The sequence below is a fragment of the Ovis aries genome, chromosome 3, assembly GCF_016772045.2.
Source record: "Ovis aries strain OAR_USU_Benz2616 breed Rambouillet chromosome 3, ARS-UI_Ramb_v3.0, whole genome shotgun sequence".
NCBI classification, from domain to species: domain Eukaryota; kingdom Metazoa; phylum Chordata; class Mammalia; order Artiodactyla; family Bovidae; genus Ovis; species Ovis aries.
In genome coordinates this window covers 169,777,631-169,801,010 of record NC_056056.1, presented here as the reverse complement: position 1 = coordinate 169,801,010, position 23,380 = coordinate 169,777,631, and the positions used below count along the sequence as shown (strand labels likewise).

At 38.6% G+C, this 23,380-nt stretch overlaps 1 protein-coding gene across 4 annotated transcripts in view; it reads right to left on the bottom strand.

Moving 5' to 3' along the window:
• Positions 1 to 23,380, bottom strand: part of SCYL2 (SCY1 like pseudokinase 2) — a 53,633-nt gene that overhangs the window by 28,745 nt on the left and 1,508 nt on the right. For all 4 annotated transcript variants that reach the window (XM_060414111.1, XM_004006650.6, XM_027967658.3 and 1 more), the window contains exons 2-3: positions 12,197 to 12,401; positions 7,086 to 7,243 (exon numbers count right to left, since the gene is read on the bottom strand). In XM_060414111.1, the coding sequence (XP_060270094.1) occupies positions 7,086 to 7,243; positions 12,197 to 12,373 (335 nt within the window). In that variant the 5' untranslated portion in view covers positions 12,374 to 12,401. The remainder of the gene's footprint in view (positions 1 to 7,085; positions 7,244 to 12,196; positions 12,402 to 23,380) is intronic.

Below are 23,380 nucleotides of genomic sequence, written 5' to 3'. Positions count from 1 at the left end.
TGGCCTGCTGCAGGGTTGGGAGCACTGAGCAGTGCCTGCATGAGACCTTTTGAAGAAAGTCACCTTTATCTTTATTATCTTCTAACTCCACCATAGTTTGGCCCCAGATAAATCAGAGAGAGGGAACACAGCCCACCAAAACAGAAAATTAAAGATTTACTAAGAATGGCCCCACCCATCAGAACAAAACCCAGTTTTCCCCCTCAGTTAGTCTATCCCATCAGGAAGCTTCCATAAGCCTCTTATCCTTCTCCATCAGACTGAAAATCACAACCACAGAAAACTAACCAATCTGATGACATGGACCACAGCCTTGTCTAACTCAATGAAACTATGAGCCATGCCTGAAGGGCCACCCAAGATGGACGGGTCATGGTGGAGAGTTCTGACAAAATATGGTCCTCTGGAGAAGAGAATGGCAAACCACTTCAGTATTCTTGCTTTGAGAACCCCATGAACAGTATGAAAAGGCAAAAAGACAGGACACTGAAAGATAAACTCCCCAGGTCGGTAGGTGCCCAATATGCTACTGGAGGTCAGTGGAGAAATAACTCCAGAAAGAATGAAGAGACGGAGCCAAACCAAAAACACCCAGTTGTAGATGTGACTGGTGATAGAAGTAAAGTCCAGTGCTGTAAAGAGCAATATTGCATAGGAACCTGGAATGTTAGGTCCATGAATCAAGGCAAATTAGAAGTGGTCAAACAGGAGATGGCCAAGAGTGAACATTGACATTTTAGGAATCAGCGAACCAAAATGGACTGGAATGGGTAACTGTAACTCAGATGACCATTATATCTAATACTGTGGGTAAGAATTCCTTAGAAAAAAATGGAGTAGCCATCATAGTCAACAAAAGAGTCTGAAATGCAATACTTGGATGCAATCCCCAAAATGACAGAATGATCTCTGTTCACTTCCAAGGCACACAATTCAATATCACAGTAATCCAAGTCTATGCCTCGACCAGTAATGCTGAAGAAGCTGAAAAGTTGAACGGTTCTATGAAGACGTACAAGACCTTCTAGAGCTAACACTCAAAAAAGATATCCTTTTCATTATAGGGGACTGGAATGCAAAAGTACGAGTCAAAAAATACCTGGAGTAACACGCAAATTTGGCCTTGGAGTACAAAATGAAGCAGGGCAAAGGCTAATAGACTTTTGTCAAGAGAATGCACTGGTCATAGCAAACACCTTCTTCCAACAACACAGAGAAGACTCTACACATGGACATCACCAGATGGTCAATACTGAAATCAGATCAATTATATTCTTTGCAGCCAAAGACGGAGAAGCTCTATACAGTCAGCAAAAACAAGACTAGGAGCTGACTGTGGCTCAGATCATGAACTCCTTATTGCCAAACTGAGACTTAAATTGAAGAAAGTAGGGAAAACCACTAGACCATTCGGATATGACCTAAATCAAATCCCTTACAATTATACAGTGGAAGTGAGAGTCAAGGGATTAGATCTGATAGACAGACTGCCTGATGAACTATGGACAGAGGTTCGTGACACTGTACAGAAGGCAGGGATCAAGACGATCCCCAAGAAAAAGAAATGCAAAAAGGCAAAATGGTTGTCTGAGGAGGCCTTACAAACAGCTGTGAAAAGAAGAGAAGTTAAAGGCAAAGGAGAAAAGGAAAGATATACCCATTTGAATGCACAGTTCCAAAGAATAGCAAGGAGAGATATAAGAAAGTCTTCCTCAGTAATCAATGCAAAGAAATACAGAAAAACAATGGAATGGGAAAGGCTAGAGATCTCTTCAAGAAAATCAGAGATACCAAGGGAACATTTCATGCAAAGATGGGCACAATAAAGGATAGAAATGGAATGGACCTAACAGAAGCAGAAGATATTAAAAAGAGGTGGCAAGAATACACAGAACTATACAAAAAAGATCTTCATGACTCAGATAACCACGATGGTGTGATCACTCACCTAGAGCCAGACATCCTGGAATGGGAAGTCATATGGGCCTTAGGAACCACCACTATGAACAAAGCTAGTGGAGGTGATGGAATTCCAGTGGAGCTATTTCAAATCCTAAAAGATGATGCTATGAAAGTGCTGCACTCAATATGTCAACAAATTTGGAAACCTCAGCAGTTGACACAGGACTGGAAAAGGTCAGTGTTCATTCCAATCCCAAAGAAAAACAATGCCAAAGAATGCTCAAACTACCGCATAACTGTACTCATCTCACACGCTAGTAAAGTAATGCTCAAAATTCTCCAAGCCAGGCTTCAATAGTATGTGAACCGAGAACTTCCAGATGTTCAGGCTGGATTTAGAAAAGGCAGAGGAACCAGAGATCAAACTGCCAACATCCGATGGATTATCAAAAAAGCAAGAGAGTTCCAGAAAAACATCTACCTGTGCTTTATCAAGTAGGCCAAAACCTTTGACTGTGTGGATCACAATAAACTGTGGAAAATTCTGAAAGAGATGGGAATACCAGACCACCTGACCTGCCTCCAGAGAAATCTATATGCAGCTCAGGAAGCAACAGTTAGAACTGGACACGGAACAATAGACTGGTTCCGAACAGGAAAAGGAGTATGTCAAGGCTATATATTGTAACCCTGCTTACTTAACTTGTATGCCAAGTACATCATGAGAAACACTGGGCTGGATGAAGCCCAAGCTGGAATCAAGATTGCGGGGAGAACTATCAATAACCTCAGATATGCAAATGACACCACCCTTATGGCAGAAAGCAAAGAACTCAAGGGCCTCTTAATGAAAGTGAAAGAGGAGAATGAAAAAGTTGGCTTAAAGCTCAACATACAGAAAACTAAGATCATGGCACCTGGGCCCATCACTTCATGGCAAATAGATGGGGAAACAATGGAAACAGTGACAGACTTTATTTCTGGGGGCTCCATAATCACTGCAGATGGGACTGCAGCCATGAAATTAAAAGAGGCTTGCTCCTTGGAAGAAAAGTTATGACCGACCTAGACAGCATATTAAAAAGCAGAGACATTACTTTGCCAACAAAGGTCTGTCTAGTCAAAGCTACGGTTTTTCCAGTAGTCATGTATGGATATGAGAGTTGTACTATAAAGAAAGCTGAGCACTGAAGAATTGTTGCTTTTGACTTGTGGTTTTGGAGAATGCTCTTGAGAGTCCCTTGGACTGCAAGAAGATCCAAACAGTCCATCCTAAAGGAAATCAGTCCTGAATATTCATTGGAAAGACTGATGCTGAAGCTGAAACTGCATACTTCGGCCACCTGATTGGAAGAACTGACTCATTGAATAGACCCTGATGCTGGGAAAGACTGAAGGCAGGAGGAGAAGGGGACGATGAGCATGAGATGGTTGGATGGCATCAACAACTCAATGGACACAAGTCTGAGTAGACTCCAAAAGTTGGTGATGGACAGGGAAGCCTGGTGTGCTGCAGTCCACTGGGTCGCAAAGAGTTGGACACGACTGAGTGACTGAACTGAGCTGAACTGACTGGAAGTGACTATGCGGCCCACGTGCAGAGGATCAACAAGGCTCCCCCAGGTTTGCCGAGGGGCCAGGAGATACGATGTTCTGTTCAGAGCATGGCCCATGGACACACCTGGAGCTGAGGGAGCTCACTAGGAGGTCCGTGTGGAAGATTTCAGAGCCAGGCAGTTAGGTCCAGATGCTGGTCGGAGTAACTGGCCTCATGACAATCTCAATCTCAGAGCAGCTTTGTTTTTAATCTATCATTTTTAAAGGTGTCCCAAGTTTCCAATTTTTAAAATTAGCATTCTTGATTTTTTTTCTTTTTGTATTGCTTTGTGCATACTGCGTGGCTTGCGGCATCTTAGTTCCCAGAGCAGGGACTAAACTTGGGCCACCAGCATTAGAAGCTCAGAGTCTAACCACTGGACGGCCAGGGATTTCTCTATTGTTTTTTGATTATAAGAATGTTAGAAATTCAGAAAATGTTAGATACTAACATTCAATAAGCCTTGTAGACTAATGATCAAGAGCAAGAGCTGATGATCAAGAGCTCTGAAGACAAAAACTCAACTTGAAGTCCCAGCATCCTTATTCTTTGTTGGTCTCACTTAGACACTTTGAGTCTCACTTTGTCCATTTGTAAAATGGTGATGCAAGATCACCATAAAGGGTTACCATGAAGATCAAATGTATGTGAAATACATAACATGCTGACTAAAATATAAGCTCAATAATTGCTTACAATTGCTACTGTAATTACCAAGTGTCTGAGACTTCAAGTCCTAACATTTCATGCCTTAGGGCTTTTAGGCTATGGTAAGCGACCCCATGGATTGTAGCCTACCAGGCTCCTCCCTCCATGGGATTCTCCAGGCAAGAGTACTGGAGTGGGTTGCCATTGCCTTCTCCAGGGGATCTTCCCGACCCAGGGATCAAACCTGGGTCTCCTGCATTCCAGGCAGACACTTTAACCTCTGAGCCACCAGGGAAGCCCCAGTGAAGAACTGTAAGGCAGCGTAGTAACAAAGCTATCCCAAGCCTCTGCACCTAGACAGTGACTGCTAAATGGCAAACATGCCTTCTGCTATTCCATCTGTCAGTAGTACTGAGTAACTTTTTTTTTCACCTTGAACTATTTTTCAAATGAAAGCATATGCAGAAGTTCAATATGTATAAGAGATAAAGACAGAGCTGCTTAGGTTGAAGGAGGAGCTTATACTGTCCTGCCAGCTCAGTTATCATGAAAGATAATGATCCTGATCTTGCTCTTCACTCCCTCACTAAGCTTATTAACACAGCGGACACCAGGCTTTTGTTCACTGAACTGTACTGGAGGAAAACTGCTCAAATACTCATAGGGTTTGCATACAATTTTCAGTGATTCCCAGGACTCATTTATTTTAGCAACTCTAATTTTTTTCCTTTGCTGTCTTGTCCTCAGAATTATCCTTGGCCATATCAATATTCATGATTATTCTTCAAGTTTGAAGCCCCTATTATCTTTCATGAATATTTATTTCCATCATCATTACAAACAGTTACACACTGGAAGCACCATAGCCCAGCTCAAGGACCATCTTATCCAACCACAGGTATTTACTAACCATTCATTTCCTACCTTCTACTACCACCACCTAATCTAGCTTCCCAGTAACTTTATTCAACAAGTCTGAAGTATTCGGTCCTGACTACACTTTACCCCTTTCTTTCTCCCTACTGCCTCAACAATCATCCTTACTACTCTTTACTGAGCAAACACTTACTAACCCTGCAGTTACCAACACAGGTTTCTTTTACTCTCTTGCTTCTGTCAGAAGCTGAAGCAACAATACAAAATCCAAGACTTCATAAACTCATGTCTAAGACATAATATACTTAATCTTGCTCTTTTTATTTTTCAACATTCAAGAATATCCCTTCATAGCCCTCTTATAGTAACTCCTCATTCTTTTACCTACTACTCATCTATGATCCACGTTCTACCTGAAAAAAAGTAAAGTTCATTTAACATGAATGATCTCATTTCCCTACACTGTACCTCAGTATATTAGTGATTCATAATATCCTCCTGAAATTTCCTTTTAGTTCCTTCTATGGGACTTGATTCACATAATGATGTCTTCTCTGCTGGGTTCCTTTCTAGCTTCCAAACTGCCATCCTACTGAAATTACTGAGTATCACTAATAACTTCTCCCTAGCCAAATGGAATGGTCCTTCTCAGCCTGTCTTTCCTTTTTATTAGGTGGGCTTCCCTGGTGGCTCAGAGGTTAAAGTGTCTGCCGGCAATGTGGGAGACCTGGGTTCGATCCCTGGGTTGGGGAGATCCCCTGGAAGAAGGAAATGGCAACCCACTCCAGTATTCTTGCCTGGAGAATCCCACGGATGGAGGAGCCTGGTAGACTACAGTCCACGGGGTCGCAAAGAGTCGGACACGACTGAGCGACGTCACTCTCACTTTCACTTTTCCCAGTGTTAGGGAGTCCTTTCTTCCCTTATTTGGCTCCCATAACACACTGCCAATTTTCTCCTGCCATACAACACGTATGGCATTTCTCCTCCAGTTTATTTCCCTGGCCCTTCTTTTCCCTTTCCAAGTTCTGTCATCACTACTCTGCTCTTTCGACCCATGCTCCTGAAATTCATTTTTTTTATGGTTTTAGTTACTGCCTCTAGGTTACTAGGGCTTCCCTTGTGGCTCAGCTGGTAAAGAATCCATCAACAATGCGGAGACCTGGGTCTGATCCCTGGGTTGGGAAGATCCCCTGGAGAAGGGAACAGCTTCCCACTCCAGTATTCTGGACTGGAGAATCCCATGGACTGCAGAGTCCATGGGGTAGCAAAGAGTCGGACACGACTGAGCGACCTTCACCACTACCATGGTATTCACCTCCATAGACATCACCAGCTCTGAACTTTTGCCTGGCTTACTGTTCTACAGCACATTTCTTTTGGATGATTCCAATGCCATTTCCATATTATTAAGTCATTAAAAACTAGAGGTTACTTTTTCCTTCTGTAACGTGTTCCTATTTCCATCAATGCTACTGTAATTTTTACACCTAGCCATGAAAATGCCTTAAAGTAACCTCTAAATTATCTCTCTTCATGAATGCCAATAAAGCCCAAGTTCTGCAATATTTAAATCAGTATAAGGGGAGCCGCAGGGTCAGAGATAGTGGAGTAACTGAGGACTATGGGCTGACATACAGACCTAGTAAAAAGTTAAACACCCAGAACAGTACTACCTGGAACACACAAAAAACAACCTCTGAACACTGAATCAATGAAAAGGGCACAATGAATTCTAGTAAATTAACAAGAACCACTTCTTTCAGGCAGGGACTTCTCTCGTAGCTTCCATTTGGAGTAATGTAGTCTTGAGCATAGAATAAACACACACAGACTCATGGCAAATGTAGGGAAAACGCCTATTAATACTTCAAAAAGAGATATATACATAGCACATGCAAGTAAATTTTAAATAAGTAATTAATCCATAAGAACTCAACACTCAAAGTTTATAAAAATTTTTCACTAAAAGTATGTTGCATAGATAGAATGCAAATATAAAGGGTTTTATTAAAATTATTTTTTTAGGAAGTCTCTAATGTAAGTTTTCATAAAAATTTACCTGGATTCTTCTAAAGGATGCTGGACAGTAAGAAGTCGAGGGTGTCGCAGTCGAGTTAACTGTTGGACTCCTCGTTTTAGAGAATCGATGATTTGATCCTTTTCAAATTTTTGATATTTGTCAATTAGCTTTTTATCAAAGACAAAAACAGCCACTTCCTAATAAAAGAAATGTGTAATTTTAATCAAGAATATATAAAAGTAATAAAATTTGAGCTATGCATTATCTACAAACGCGTAATGCTATGCAAATTTTAGCACCATTGTAATACTTTTCTGATATCAAAAAGTTGGTTTCTTCACGATTACTAAATTTAAAGATTTTTAAAGGTGTAAGAGTCAGGCTTCCCAGCTGGTGCAGTGGTAAAGAGTACACCTGCCGATGCAAGAGACACAAGAGACACGGGTTTAATACCTGGGTTGGGAAGATTCCCTGGAGAAGGAAATGACAACCCACTCCAGTATTCTTGCCTGGGAAGTCCCATAGATAGAGGAGGTTGGTGAGCAACAGTCCATGGGGTCTCAAAAGGGTCAGACACAACTTAGTGACTAAATAACAACAAAACGTGATATATGCCTCCAGGAAACTATTTGAGTGAGAGCTTCAAATAGCACTCACAGATATACTGCCTTTATAAGTTAGCCTGGCATACACACACACACACACACAACATTAGCTCTTTCGATTAGTTTGAGATACAGAACAAACAGGAGCTAAGAACCTTACGTAATATTATTTTGAACTAAAAATAAATGACCTAAAAGTTCAAGCTCCTATCTCACTATTCATGCATACAATCTTATTTTAGTAAATGTTCTAACACATTTTAAAATGCATCTAATTTAAATGTGTTAATTTTTTCAAGATGTTTTAACTCTTTAAAAAAAGATGTGATTTCTGAGCTCCTACGGATTTACCTCTCTGAAGGAAGAACACTACAGTTCATAAAGAAAAGAAACAACACACTCTCTGAGGCATCCATTCATTGTCTTAGGTCAAAGATGAAAGATTTCAGATCAGAATAGGTTATCAACTATCTTAAAATATTTTCTTTGGTCCAAATAGTTAATTAAAATTAGCAAATGTCAACAAAGTAGTGACTAGTTAACTCAACTTTAGGCCTCATATTGATTTTCTAAAAGAAAACTTAGACTGTACCTCAAAACTTTTCAACAGAATAGATTATCACCTAATCCCTAGTTTGTGTCTTGCTTCTACTACTTCACTATACTACCCCCTGTGGTAACACATATCACCTGTATAAAATTCCTATCCTATCTATGTTTATATAACCATTTTAATCCTAAATATGCTACCCTGTAAAAAGACTAAGTCAGTTTCAAAGCTATAAGAGAAATATAGCAGAATAAACTCTAAGCCCAGCAATTATCTACTAGACATTACAAGAGTTATTTTATAGCATCTCTAGAAAGAGACTGTAGAAAGACTAATGGTTAGGAAGTAAGAGCTGCTTTAAATAAACACTCAAAAAGGAAACTAAATAATACTTATGACTAAATAGTAGCTTCAAGTGCTAATAAAATATAATTGAAGACCTATCCATTTCTACATGTTTACATGTTGTATTTGGTTAAGTTTATCTAGATAATAACTTTTTAAAATCTCAATGGCTCATTTTATATACAAAACTAGCCTAAGAACTTTATTTTACTACAAAATATACACTTGCCATGAAGATTCTCAGGAAATCTTAATTTCACTTTCCTAAATTATTCACTATGAGCTACTTCTTCAATGAATGTCTTTCAAAAATAATAAAGAGCAGCAGAAATTGGTTTTTGGAAGCATAAAGACAGAATAATAATACAGATGTCCAATCAGATACAACGAAAGCACAAGTAACCAGGCACAAGTAACTTCGTATTTACCAAGTCTTCTTATCTTGCTGTATTCCAGGTTTCATAAATATGTTCTTTTTTCATCAGTTTTTAAGTGTTGTTCTAGCAACTCTTCTCAGAGGGTTTCAAACATTTAAGTTAAAATTTTTTAAGTTGTATGTAATCTGAAAATTTTAATTAATCATCTACTAATGTGAATTTGAAATAATCAATCCTAGGAAAAAATACATAGATATCCCTCAAAGGGATATGTATACAAACCCTGAAAATACTAATATAAGGATTCTTTTTACTTGGAAATACTGCTGTGTTTTTTGTGGGTTTTTTTTTTTAAATACAATGTGAAATTATGATACTTTTTGAAAATCATGTAAAAACAGTAAAATGTGAGGAAATGGAGGAAAGAAGAAGATGTAAACTTTAAATGCAATAGTTTGAATATCACAGTATTTATTTCACTGCCATGTAACAAGAGAAAACACTTCCCTATTTTTAACTATTAAAACCAAGTATAAAAATCTCCTAGCCCAAAGTATCTTACCTGATGTTTACCTCGAAGTCAAATTTAAGATCATATTTTGTGCTATAACGGAGAAGGCAATGGCAATCACTCCAGTACTCTTGCCTGGAAAATCCAATGGACGGAGGAACCTGGTAGACTACAGTCCACGGGGTCACAAAGAGTTGGATAGGACTAAGTGTCTTCACTTTCACTTTTCACTTTCATGCACTGGAGAAGGAAATGGCAACCCACTCCAGTGTTCTTGCCTGGAGAATCCCAGGGACGGGGGAGCCTCATGGGCTGCCATCTATGGGGTTGCACAGAGTCGGACACGACTGAAGCGACTTAGCAGCAGCAGCAGCAGCATTGTGCTATAAGGGCTGCCCTGGGGGCTCAGACAGTAAAGAATCTGTCTGCAATGTGGGAGACCCAAGTTCAATCCCTGGGTCAGGAAGATCCCCTGGAGAAGGGAATGGCTATCCACTCCAGTATTCTTGCCTGGAGAATCCCATGGACAGAAAAGCCTTGCGGACTACAGTCCATGGGGTCACAAAGAGTTGGACACGACTGAGTGACTAACACTTTCACTTCACTTTCATTCTGCTATAAAATACTACAATCAAGTACACTATATGCTAAGTGAAAAAAAGCTGAGACGGTAGGCAAGATTCCTTCAGCCTCAATGTCACTTTATGGGGCAAGAAAAGGACAAAGAAGAGTATCCTTTTCCATTATTTTTCTCCCAGTTTCTCTAAAATCAGCACTGTTCAACAGATCTTTCTGTGATGATAGAAAGTTCTATATCTGCATTGTCCAATATGGTAATACTAGCCACAGGTGGCTATGCAGCATTTGAAATATGATCAGTGCAACAACAGAAAAACTAAATTTAATCTTAATTTTAATTAACTGAAAAAGCCATATGTATTTTATGGCTACCAATATTGTATTAAGTACAGCTCTATATATTATCTATTTCCTCTGATTCTCTTTTAATAAATATGAGGCTACTGAAAAAAGAATTAACATTTTTCAATTAAGGGAGAAATTCAAATGAGGCTTCAGTGCCAAGCTAGTTAGACACTCAGCTCTTCCTTAAGCAACCAGTCAGCATTCCAGACAGGATACTCAAGAGTTCTGACCTCTGAGGTTTGAAAGAGGCAAAGAAAGAAAATTCAAAATCATATCCACAGAGACCAATGATATATTCTAAAACTACCTTTCTCCTCAAAGCAATAATTTTGTCAGAAAAAAAAAAAAAGGAGTACAGTATAGTTTCATAAGAGAACTCAGTTCTGAAAGTTAGCTGCTGAGAAATGCTATATTAACATGCAATATCTAAGTAATCATCTACTATCTGTGCCTGGTTCTCACGTTCTATGGCAAAATCAGAAGCTCCAATAGTAACAGAGGGTTTCAGCATATGACTTAATGATATAAACACAAACACCCTGAACACTTTTGATTAAGGACAAAGACACATTACGTTATCGCATTCTTAATAACGCAAAATTTAGTAAATGTGGTATTCTTTCACTTTTCCTTTATATAACTGATTATAAAAGCAATTTGCACTGGCATTGGAGGTTGGTCATTTACATAACTTCATGATCTCATTCATAGCTTTCTAAGTAGTCAATACTCAAGGAACCATTATTTTTTGGATGAGCTGCTGGTGAAAGTGAAAACAATGTTCAAAAATGACCCATCAATATCTAAGGTACAGATCAACTTTGGACTTAAGGACTTCCAACCAAATGGCAATAAAAACAAGATTTAAGGTCAGGTACAAACCACATACCAGCAATCTAACACAGGACCAAGACTCCTCCTTCATAAAAGGATAACCAAAGCCAATTCAGTCTTTAATATAGTTATTTGGGAATAATCTGATTTTGGAAAAGTCATAACGCATACCCACAATTATACAACTTTGACACTTATTGGAAAATATGTGTAATAAACCCCACATGTCTTAAAGTCTATATGTTTCACATATAGGGAAGTGAAGTACTTTTGGAAACTAATTTTTCTTTTTAAAGAATATATTTCCACACAGGTTTTAAATCTGGAAATTTTCCAATTCTTCAACGATTCCAAAAGAAAGTGGTTAGTAAATTTTAACAATCCTCCACATTTCTCAGAACTATCTGTTGGTTTCTTAACTTAATAAAAATACAACTCGAACTACTCTTCACTAAAAGAACAGTCTCCAAATAACTTTTAAATCAATATGCCCCAAAACATACTACTGATTATATCCCACAAATGTATCACCCTTTGATGCTAAAAACTACCAGGTTAATAAACATGAAAAAATATTACAGAAGTCTATTTTCTAGAAGGCTGTAGAAGAAAAGAGGGAAGTAAGAGTGCTTAAAAAAAGAATGCACTTAACAGTAGAAAAGTTTCTTCTTGATAAAGATAAAAGGAACAGGGGAATTTTTATTCTAAAACATTTTGCTAAATATCTAATACACTCATTTGCTCAACTGATATGTTTATGTTATTAAGTAAACAAAATTAAATCACAAGATGAGCTGATACATCAAATAATGTATTTGTAACTAGGACATTCAAGGGCATGTTTAAAAGCATTTGTTTTTCTATGACTTCCTTGGATGAATGAAATGACAACTAAAGAACCGATTACTTTCAGCATTTCTTAAAATAAAAGTGCACACATGCACGGTATGGTCATCATTAGCATGTGTGTTACTTTTCCAGCTGAACTCTAAATTAAAACTTACCTGCTTTGTTGACTTTTTTGTGCCATTAAAAATCTTCCAAGCTAGCCCACTGCCACCACTGGCAATGTGTCGACCAACGTCAAATTCTCTAGTGACAGGATTTCCCATCACAGCGCTAGTGACGTCAGCTGTTACTTTTGTAACAGTACTCTTCAACTTATTTAGCATGGACTCCATGGCTGCAGTTCTGGGTACTTATAGTTACCTAGAAACATAGAAGTATAGGAGAGCAGTGATCATTGGTTCTTCCTTCTTTAAGCACTTACTCATTACTTAGTTTAAAAGTGTAATATACCGCAAACAACAAGCAAAACAATCCTATAGAGACAAAGTTTGGCCTTCAGAGAACCCAATATACTTGAGTCTAGGAGCCAAACTGTGCTTCAGCCTTAACTGTCACAGACTAATAAGAGAAAAGACACAGTCACACTTGACACTAATGTGAACGCTGCTCAACTATATAATAATGGTGTATATTGTAAGACCCTTTAAGACTTGAATTGGTACAGAGGGTCTGAATCTTTCTTCTCAGTAAAAATAACTATATAAAACCTGAAAGGCTCTACTGTTATACTAAACTATATCAGCTGGAAATCTGAATCTACAAAGGAATGAAGGACTCTAAAAGTAAAAATTATTCAGGTATATAAAAAACTTATCTTACATTATCTCTAAAAGATAGCTAATCATTTAAAGCAAAAATAGCAAAAATGTATTGCACTTATATGTAAAAGTAAAAATATGATAAGACAAACCAAGGATAAGAGAGGGGAAGTGAAAGTACATTTTTGAAATATTCTTATATGTGAGGTAGTATAATATCATTTGAAGTTAGACTGTGGCACATTAAAGACATGTTATAGACCCTAGAGCAATACCTAAAATAATAAAGAGACAAACCTAAACAGCCAAGAGTGGAAATTAAATGGAACCCTTCAGGAAACTGAGTTAACTTTTTAAAAAATAGGAAAAGAAGAAAACAAAGAACAAATGTGAAATAGAAAGTAAGTAACAAGACAGAGTTAAATCCAACCATATAAATAACTACATTAGATGTAAATGATTTAAAGCCCTGTTAAATGACTGAGACTATCAAACTATATTAAAAAAGCAAGACTCAATTATACACTGTTTACAAGAAACCCACTTTACAGGATGAGTTAAAAGTTTAAAAATGGGGACTTCCCTGGTGGTTCACTGGTTAAGACTTTGGGCTTCCACTGGTCAGGGAGCTGGATCCCACATGCTGCAACTAAGTTTAAAAATGTGAAAATAGGAGCTGGAGTGGCTATATTAATAAACAGACAGAACAGGCTTCAAGACAAAGAAGGACACTTTACAGTGACAAAGTTGTCAATTCTCAAGAAGATATAACAATCCTAAATGTGTAAATACTGAACTAAGAGAGCTTCAAAATAAATGCAGTGAAAACTAACAGAACTGAAGGAAGAAACAGACAAATCTTCAAGTGTATCTGGGGACTTTACAGATTTGTTCTTAGTGGCTGATGGACAAAAAGACCAAAAAGACAGAAAATCAGTAAGGACGTAGAAGTCCTGAACACTGGAGATGTGGGTTCAGTCCCTGGGTCAGGAAGATCCCTTGGAGAAAGAAAATGGCAACCCATTACAGTATTCTTGCCTGGGGAATCCCATGGACAGAGGAGCCTGGTAGGCTATAGTTCATGGGATCACAAAAGAGCAGGACACGACTTAGAGACTTAACAACAACAAATCAAGTAACCTAACCTAAAACACTCCACTCAACAAAAGCAGAATGCATTTTGTTTTCATATGTACATGGTATATTCACTAAGACAGACTATATGCTGGACCATAAAACAAGTCTCAAAATGAGTGAAATTACTGAAATTTTATATTATTCAACAAGGACAATGAAATTAAGCTAGAAGTCAGTGATGGATAAATATCTAGAAAAATGCAAATACCTGGAAATTAAACAACACTCCTAAATACTCAAGGGTTAAAAAAGAAATCACAGAAAAAACTTTAAAATATCTGGAAATGGAAGAAATTGAGAAATCTGTGGTATGTAGGCAAAGCATGCCTTGTAGGAAATTCACAGCTTTAAATGTTTATATTAGGGGAAAAAATTCCAAAATCAATGGTATAAGCTTCTAACTTAGGAAGTTAGAAAAAAGAAGAGAATTAAACTCAAAATAAATTTAAAAAGTAGAAAGAAGAAAATAAAGAATAGACTTAAATGGAACAGACTGAATTTAATTTAAAAGAGAAATGAAAAAGAAAAGCAATGAAGCCACATACTTTTTAAAGATAAATCTCTAATTACATTAAGAAAACTTTTAAAAACACAAATGACCAGTATTATACATAGAGGAAATCCTGCAGAGGCTAATCCCTTACAGATTCTATAGATTCTGAATCAATCAGGTATTATATTATGGATAATCTTATGCCAGCCAATTAATTCAACAACTTGGATACAGTGAAACAATTCTCTGGAAGGTACAACTACCATAACTGAAGAGAAAGGCAGAATAACCCTATATTTCCTATAAGATGTTACAGAAAAAACCCGAATGACCTTTCTGGCCAACCCAGTAAAAGAAATGCATTTCATAACTACAACTCTTACCACAAACAGAACTCCAGGCTTAGATGGGTTGACTGCTGAGTATGGGGTGGCTGCAGCCAAGAAATTAAAAGACATTTGATCCTTGGAAGAAAAGTTCTGACAAACCTAGACAGCATATTAAAAAGCAGAGACATCACTATGTCAACAAAGTTCCATATAGTCAAAATTATGACAGTAGTCGTTTGTGGATGTGAGAGGTGGACCATAAAGAAAGCTGAGCACTAAAAAATTGATGCTTTCCAACTGTGGTGCTGGAGAAGACTCTTAAGAGCCCCTTGGACTGCAAGGAGATCAAACAAGCCAGTCCTAAAGGAAATCAACCCTCAATATTCATTGAAAGGACTGAAGCTAAAGCTGAAGCTCTAGTACTTTGGCCACCATTTGCGAAGAGCAGACTCTCTGGAAAAGACCCTGATGCTGAGAAAGACTGAGGGCAGGAGAAGGGGGCAACAGAGGATGAGATAGTTGGACGGCATCATCAACTCAATGGACATGAGTTTGAACAAACTCGGTGAGACAGTGAAAGCACAGAAGCCTGGCGAGCTGCAGTCCATAGGGTTGCAAACATTCGGACACAACTGAGCTACTGAACAACAATAACTAGGCTAAGGCAGAAAAATTTTTTTGACAAAAGTCAATACTCATTCAGTATAAAAGCTCTCAGCAACTAAGACCAGAAAGGAGCTTCCTCAACCTGATAAATGAAGGAAGAGAAGAAGTAAAATTCTTCATTCTCAATGACATGATCACACACACAGAAAGTCAGACATAATCCACAAAAACAGCTACTGAAATTAATATGTAAGTTAGCATGAAGGCAGAATATGAAAACACTTTTTTAAAAAGACTATGTTTATATTTTAGAAACAGACAACTGAACATGGAAATTTCAAAATTACCATCTTGAAGGGAGGAATGGCCAAGATGGTGGAATAGAAGGAACCTAAGCTCATCTCCTCTCTTGAGCACATCAAAACCAAAACAATCCACTGAAAAGGACTGAAATCTACCAGAAAAGATCCTCTACAACTAAGGACATAAAGACAGAACCACAAGACAGGTAAGAGGAGTGGACTCACGATATAATCAAATCTCATACTCCCTCAGTTCAGTTCAGTTCAGTCGCTCAGTCGTGTCCGACTCTTTGCGACCCCATGAATCGCAGCACGCCAGGCCTCCCTGTCCATCAACAACTCCCGGAGTTCACTCAGACTCATGTCCATCGAGTCAGGGATGCCATCCAGCCATCTCATCCTCGGTCGCCCCTTCTCCTTCTGCCCCCAACCCCTCCCAGCATCAGAGTCTTTTCCAATGAGTCAACTCTTTGCATGAGGCGGCCAAAGTACTGGAGTTTCAGCTTTAGCATCATTCTTTCCAAAGAAATCCCAGGGCTGATCTCCTTCAGAATAGACTGGTTGGATCTCCTTGCAGTCCAAGGGACTCTCAAGAGTCTTCTCCAATACCACAGTTCAAAAGCATCAATTCTTCGGTGCTCAGCCTTCTTCACAGTCCAACTCTCACATCCATACATGACTACTGGAAAAACCATAGCCTTGAGTAGACGGACCTTAGTTGGCAAAGTAATGTCTCTGCTTTTCAATATGCTATCTAGGTTGGTCATAACTTTCCTTCCAAAGAGTAAGCGTCTTTTAATTTCATGGCTGCAATCACCATCTGCAGTGATTTTGGAGCCCAAAAAAATAAAGTCTGACACTGTTTCCACCGTTTCCCCATCTATTTCCCATGGAGTGATGGGACCGGATGCCATGATCTTCGTTTTCTGAATGTTGAGCTTTAAGCCAACTTTTTCACTCTCCTCTTTTACTTTCATCAAGAGGCTTTTTAGTTCCTCTTCACTTTCTGCCATAAGGGTGGTGTCATCTGCATATCTGAGCTTATTGATATTTCTCCCAGCAATCTTGATTCCAGCTTGTGTTTCTTCCAGTCCAGCGTTTCTCATGATGTAGTCTGCATATAAGTTAAATAATCAGGGTGACAATATACAGCCTCAACATACTCCTTTTCCTATTTGGAACCAGTCTGTTCTTCCATGTCCAGTTCTAACTGTTGCTTCCTGACCTGCATACAGATTTCTCAAGAGTCAGGTTAGGTGGTCTAGTATTCCCATCTCTTTCAGAATTTTCCACAGTTTATTGTGACCCACACAGTCAAAGGCTTTGGCATAGTCAATAAAGCAGAAGTAGATGTTTTTCTGGAACTCTCTTGCTTTTTCCATGATCCAGCAGATGTTGGCAATTTGATCTCTGGTTCCTCTGCCTTTTCTAAAACCAGCTTGAACATCAGGAAGTTCACGGTTCACATATTGCTGAAGCCTGGCTTGGAGAATTTTGAGCATTACTTTACTAGCATGTGAGATGAGTGCAATTGTGCGGTAGTTTGAGCATTCTTTGGCATTGCCTTTCTTTGGGATTGGAATGAAAACTGACCTTTTCCAGTCCTGTGGCCACTGCTGAGTTTTCCAAATTTGCTGGCATATTGAGTGCAGCACTTTCACAGCATCATCTTTCAGGATTTGAAATAGCTCTACTGGAATTCCATTACCTCCACTAGCTTTGTTCGTAGTGATGCTTTCTAAGGCCCACTTGACTTCACATTCCAGGATACTCCCCCAGGATACGAGATATTTCCCCACAAACTAGAGAAAAATTTTATTACAGAGGTTCTCTCACAGGAGTGAGTTCTGAGCCCCATATCAGCCTCCCCAGCCCAGAGCTATATAGCACACTGGGAGGAAGAACCCCAAGAGCATTTGGCTTTGAAGGCCAGCTGGGCTTAGCCATTGGAGTTCCACAGACTTCATTCTTAAAGGATGCACACAAAAATCTCACAAGCACTGGAACCAAGGGTAAAAACAGTGATTTCATTGGAGCCTAGGCCTATGAGAAAGTATCTTGTAGTAACTTATAATGGGAAATGACCTTGAAAAGAAAATACATATATGTATGTATGTATGCATAACTAAATCACTTTGGTATATGCTTGAAACTAAACACTGTAAATCAAACATACTTCAATTTAAAAAAATAAGGAACTAAAAGAAAAGTTGACATGCAAAGTAAAAAATTTTAAAGGCAAACACTGATGCAAATAAATACAGCAAATGGAAAAAATAGCATTTTAAGGACACAAAATACTTATGAATAAATTTAACAAGATACAAGGACTTTAAAAAGACACAAAGACTTGCATAATGAAAATAAAATTTTCTGTGAAAAACTGAAGATGACTTAAATGGAAAAAGTTGTACAGACAATATTGTTGTTTGTACAATATTGTCAAGATATTGTCAATTTTCCCCATCAATCTATAGACTCGATGCAATCCAATCAGAATCCCAGAGGCTTTTGTAGAAACAAACTGACAAGCTGCGAAAATGTTACTCTGAGAACAGGTCTATAGGCTTCACTAGATTGTTTAAGGGTCTACCGCACAGAAAGAGGTCTAAAGGCCTATCACTCATGCCGTGTGTTGTTGTTTAGATGCTAAGTCCTGTTTCACTCTTCTGCAATTCCATGGACTCCGTCAGGCTTCTCTGTCCATGGGATTTCCCAGACAAAATACTGGAGTGGGTTGCCATTTCCTTCTCCAGGGGATCTTTTCATTTCAGTGATTGAAACCCATCTCCTGCACCGGCAGGTATACTCTACCAGTGAGCCACCAGGGAAGTTCATGTGTATTCTTTCCTAAAATTGATTTGCCTGATAACAAGTGTGTGTCTTTCAAATTTTCCTAACCAACTCTTTTTCACAATTTTCTCCCACTTGACCAAAGTAAAATGTTTTCTCAGCCATCCCAGTCTTATTATACGGCATTCCTCTGGGTATACAAAACCTAAGCAGGCATGCCAAAAGGGAAAATGCAGTTCAAGAATGCATTAATCCTGAAAGTCTCTTAAGAGTAAAGCAAAACAAAGTTTGGTAAGAAATTCTGAAGGGGTTTGTGCTTTAGTTAATGGCAAAATCCTATGCCTTATCTGTCACAGAACTACAATTAAGAAACAAGATAGTTATTACAGGAGTGTACAGAACAAGCTTACTTCAATTAATAAGCAAAACTCCAAGGTTCTGATAAAAATAAAACATAATCTAGAAATTAGAAACTCTGTAACTATCTAAACCGTTCACAAAAAAAAATTCTGACGCCACTAGACAAAGGGAGCATTAGTTTGTGTCCTATTTTCTCAGTTAAATTATATTTATTTAGATATAACTTACTTTCTTCTGTTAAAGATTTGAACTGTCTATAAACAGAAATAAAAATTCACTTTCCTTTTTCTTTTTAATACTGCATTTCTGAAAGCAGCTGGAAAATGTTGCTGCTGGAATTATGAAAACATTTATTGCCATGCCAAGTTGTTTTCTATGAACATCTGCTACTGATTTTGATGGGAAGGTGGAAGAGACATTAAAATCCTATTTAAAACCTACATATCCTTTCCTCTAAATCTGCCTAAGCTATGTATTACATGCCATGCACTTGTCATATGTTGGGAATACAGATGTAAATGGAAACATTTCTGCTATTTAGGGACTCAGTTGAGTACCAAACTCTGACCTGCAAAGACTTAAACCAGTTAACTAGAGTATGAATGTAACATGCTTTGGGAACATGAAGATGGGCTCAAAAATGAAGTGTTTATAAATCAGTAAAAAAATTTAAAAGAAGAGAAGTGTTTTTCAAGTAGTAGAAAAGTGAAGGAGTTTCCAGAAAGGACTGTGCCAAGACACAAGGGGGAGGAAGACTATATATGATGTGACTTGAAAACTATAAATAGTTGAGTATCAAAACAAAGGATATTTTCAGAGTTAATGTTCAAATTTGAGTTGCCTATCCATTAGCCAAACAGAGGCAACACTGGTGTACCCAAGGTAGAAACAGACATGAAAATTCATCTGGTGAACTATTCAATATTTATTGAGCACCCACTATGTACCTGACACCACATAAGAAACTGGGGAAAAAAGAAGTAAAGAAAAAATAAGCCATGAAAGAGCTTACCATCAAAGTGGCAAGAGGTAGAGAAGCAAACCAACCGCAAAATTTTTGAAATACTTTTTTTTTGGTAGGGGCTGCTTACAGATTACTGAAGTTTTTAAAAAGACAGAGTTTTAAAAAATGGTTAAAAACATTCTTTGGCCTATACAGAAACCATGTTTAGTTTTACTCGGGAACAGAAACCATGTTTAGTTTTACTCGGGAACAGAAACCATGTTTAGTTTTACTTGGGAAACAAAGATTATATCAGCTGAACACAATCATTCTCTTTATAACTACAAACAGTATATAATTATTATAAGTTGAGCTAGAACCGATTATTTCAAGAGACATCCCTGATTTAAGAAACAAAAAACTAAGAAGACTTAGCAATGTAGAGTGAAGCACACATCACTCAATAAATTACTGGGTACAGAAGAGGTGAAAAGCACCAGGCTAGGTACAGTAGGAGAAACAAGAAGTAAAACATTGTTTTCATCATTAAGTTTGTATACAGTAAGATTTTAGAAGCAGAATGTGAGGTTACAAGGCAACATATGCTAAAGTATCAAATAGCTAATTTGAACAATAAGTAAAATTTGAGGAAAAATTACATCCAACTGTTTAGAAGGCACTTTCAGCCCATGAACTAAGCACAGTTTTTACTACAGAAAGTCAACCAGACATTTGGAAATTATTATAATTTTTTAAAAAACCAACAGCATGGGCTGGCAGTGTCTCACTGTTCAGCAACTCTGTTGTTCAGTCGCTAAGCTGTGTCTGACTCTTTGGGACCCCATGAACTGCAGCACGCCAGGCTTCCCTGTCCTTCACTTTCTCCCAGAGTTTGCTCAAACTCATGTCCATTGAGTCAATGCCATCCAACCATCTCATCCTCTGTTGTCCCCTCCTCCTCTTGTTCTCAATCTTTCCCAGTATCAGGGTCTTTTCTAGTGAGTCGGCTTTTCGTATTAGGTGGCCAAAGTACTGGAGCTTCAGCTTCAACATCAGTCCTTCCAGTGAATATTTAGGGTTGATTTCCTTTAGGATTGGCTGGTTTGATCTCCTTGCTGTTCAAGGGACTCTCAAGAGCCTTCTCCAGCACCACAGTTCAAAATCATCAATTCTTCAGCGCTCAGCCTTCTTTATGGTCCAACTCTCACGTCTGTATATGAATACCGGAAAAACCATAGCTTTGACCATAAGGACCTCTGTCAGCAAAGTGACTTCTCTACTTTTATTTTAGCAACTCTAGCCAGAAGAAAAAGAATAACTGACTAGGAAATTAGACAAAATGATAACTAAGCTTATTTCCTTAGGACTGTGATTAATGTGAAATACAGTGCAGTGCAGTACAACTGAAATGCGTGAAAACCGAAACTCATACAGCACAGAAGTGTTGTCGAAAAAAGTGGTTTTCAAACTTCAAAGCAATGATCTTCAAATTCTGGTGAACGTCTAAACTGTGGTGCTGGAGAAGACTGTTGAGAGTTCCCTGGACTGCAAAGAGATCAAACCAGTCAATCCTAAAGGAAATCAGGCCTGAATAGTTATTGGAAGGACTGATGCTGAAACTGAAGCTCCAATACTCTGGCCACCTGATGGGAAGGGCCGACTCATTGGAAAAGACTCTGATGCTGGGAAGACTGAAGGCAAAAGGAAAAGAGGGCAGCAGAGGATTAGATGGTTAAATAGCATCACCAACTCAACGGACATGAATTTCAGCAAACTCCAGGAGATGGTGAAGGACAAGGAAGCCTGGCGTGCTGCAGTCCACAGGGTTGCAAAAAGTTGGATACAATTTAGTGACTAAACAATCATTACTTAGTTAAAACATGTAAGTGCCAAGGTACCATCTCAAGCCTTTGGAGTCAAAATCCATAAACATGCCATCAAGGCATTCATATTTTGAGCAGCTCCCCAGGTGATTACAACACGCAGTATGAGAATTACATGATTAAGTACAGTCTTTGGTGGCAGCAAAACCTGGGTTCCGATGCCAGGTTTCATAAAAGCACTGTAACCACCAACTAGCCTCCCTAACACTATTTCCAGTCTTTAAAAAATGGAAATTGTCACCCATGCCTCAAGTAACTGTTGTGAGGATTAAAGACAATGATGTGCACAAAATATTGAGAACAATTTCTGGCACATTTTGTAAGTAGTCAGTGAATTCATACATTTAACAAACATTTATTAAGCACTTACGCAGTATCAAGACATGAGGAAAATCTCATTAATTTAATAAGTATTAATCAGTATGGCAATTCTGTAATAGCATCATGAGAACATATAATCAGGGGAATGTATCCTAATTAGGGAAGTCTTCCCTGATGTAACCTGAATGAAGAGCAGGCATTAACTTGATGAAAAGGAAAGGAAGAGAATTTCCAGGCAAAGGAAGCATCATAATCAAATGCCATACACCTGAAGCATAACAGAAAGAACAAAGTGACTAGGAGAAGAAAAGGAGGCCAGAAGGCGCTGTGGAGATGAGGTTGCAAAGGCAATTAAGAGCTGCCCAAACAGCCTGTTAAGGATTTTAGTTTCTCTTTAAAAAAGTGAAGGGTTTCAAACATGAAGATTATGTGATCAGATTTGCATTTTGAAAAAATCACTCAGTCTGGTGTGCAAAACTATAGGAGGAGCCAACAGTAAATGCAGGTAGACCCTAATTGTGTGCTCTGTGTGTGCTAAGTCGCTTCAGTCCTGTCTGCCCTTTGTGACCCTATGGACTGTAGCCCGCCAGGCTCCTCTGTCCATGGGATTCTCTAAGCAAGAATACTGGAGTGGGTTGCCATTTCCTACTCCAGGGATCTCCCCGATCCAGGGATCTCCCCGATCCAGGGATCAAATTTGTGTCTCTTATGTCTCCTGCAGTGGCAGGTAGGTTCTTTACCACTAGGGCCACCTGCTGCTGCTGCTGCTACTAAGTTGCTTCAGTCGTGCCTGACTCTGTGCAACCCCCACAGACGGCAGCCCACCAGGCTCCCCCGTCCCTGGGATTCTCCAGGCAAGAATACTGGAGTGGGTTGCCATTTCCTTCTCCAATGCATGAAAGTGAAAAGTGAAACGGAAGTTGCTCAGTCGTGTCCAATCCTAGCGATCCCATGGACTGCAGCCTACCAGGCTCCTCTGTCCATGGGATTTTCCAGGCAAGAGTACTGGAATAGATTGCCATTGCCTTCTCTGTAGGGCCACCTGCTGCTGCTGAAGACCCTAATCAGGAGACCGTAAATAATTCAAATGAGAAATGATGATGGCTGGAACTAGAATATTAGTGTAAAGACCAGGAGTAAACAGACTCAAGAGATATTCAAATAAGACTCCAGGAGAGACTGATACGAGACAAGAAATTGTCAAACTTGAACTCCTATAGAAAAGATGGATGATGAAAACTAGTCACTTGAGTCAAACACAGTAAGAGGACCTATTTTTCTTGGGAGGTAAGTCATGACTTTCAAACATGTGAGTATGAGTAGTTATGCCTAATTATGGCATTGGTTTTTATAGAAACATTTCAGTGTACATTGCGCTTGTATTTTATTGGGTGTTTTACTTTACTGGGTGTTT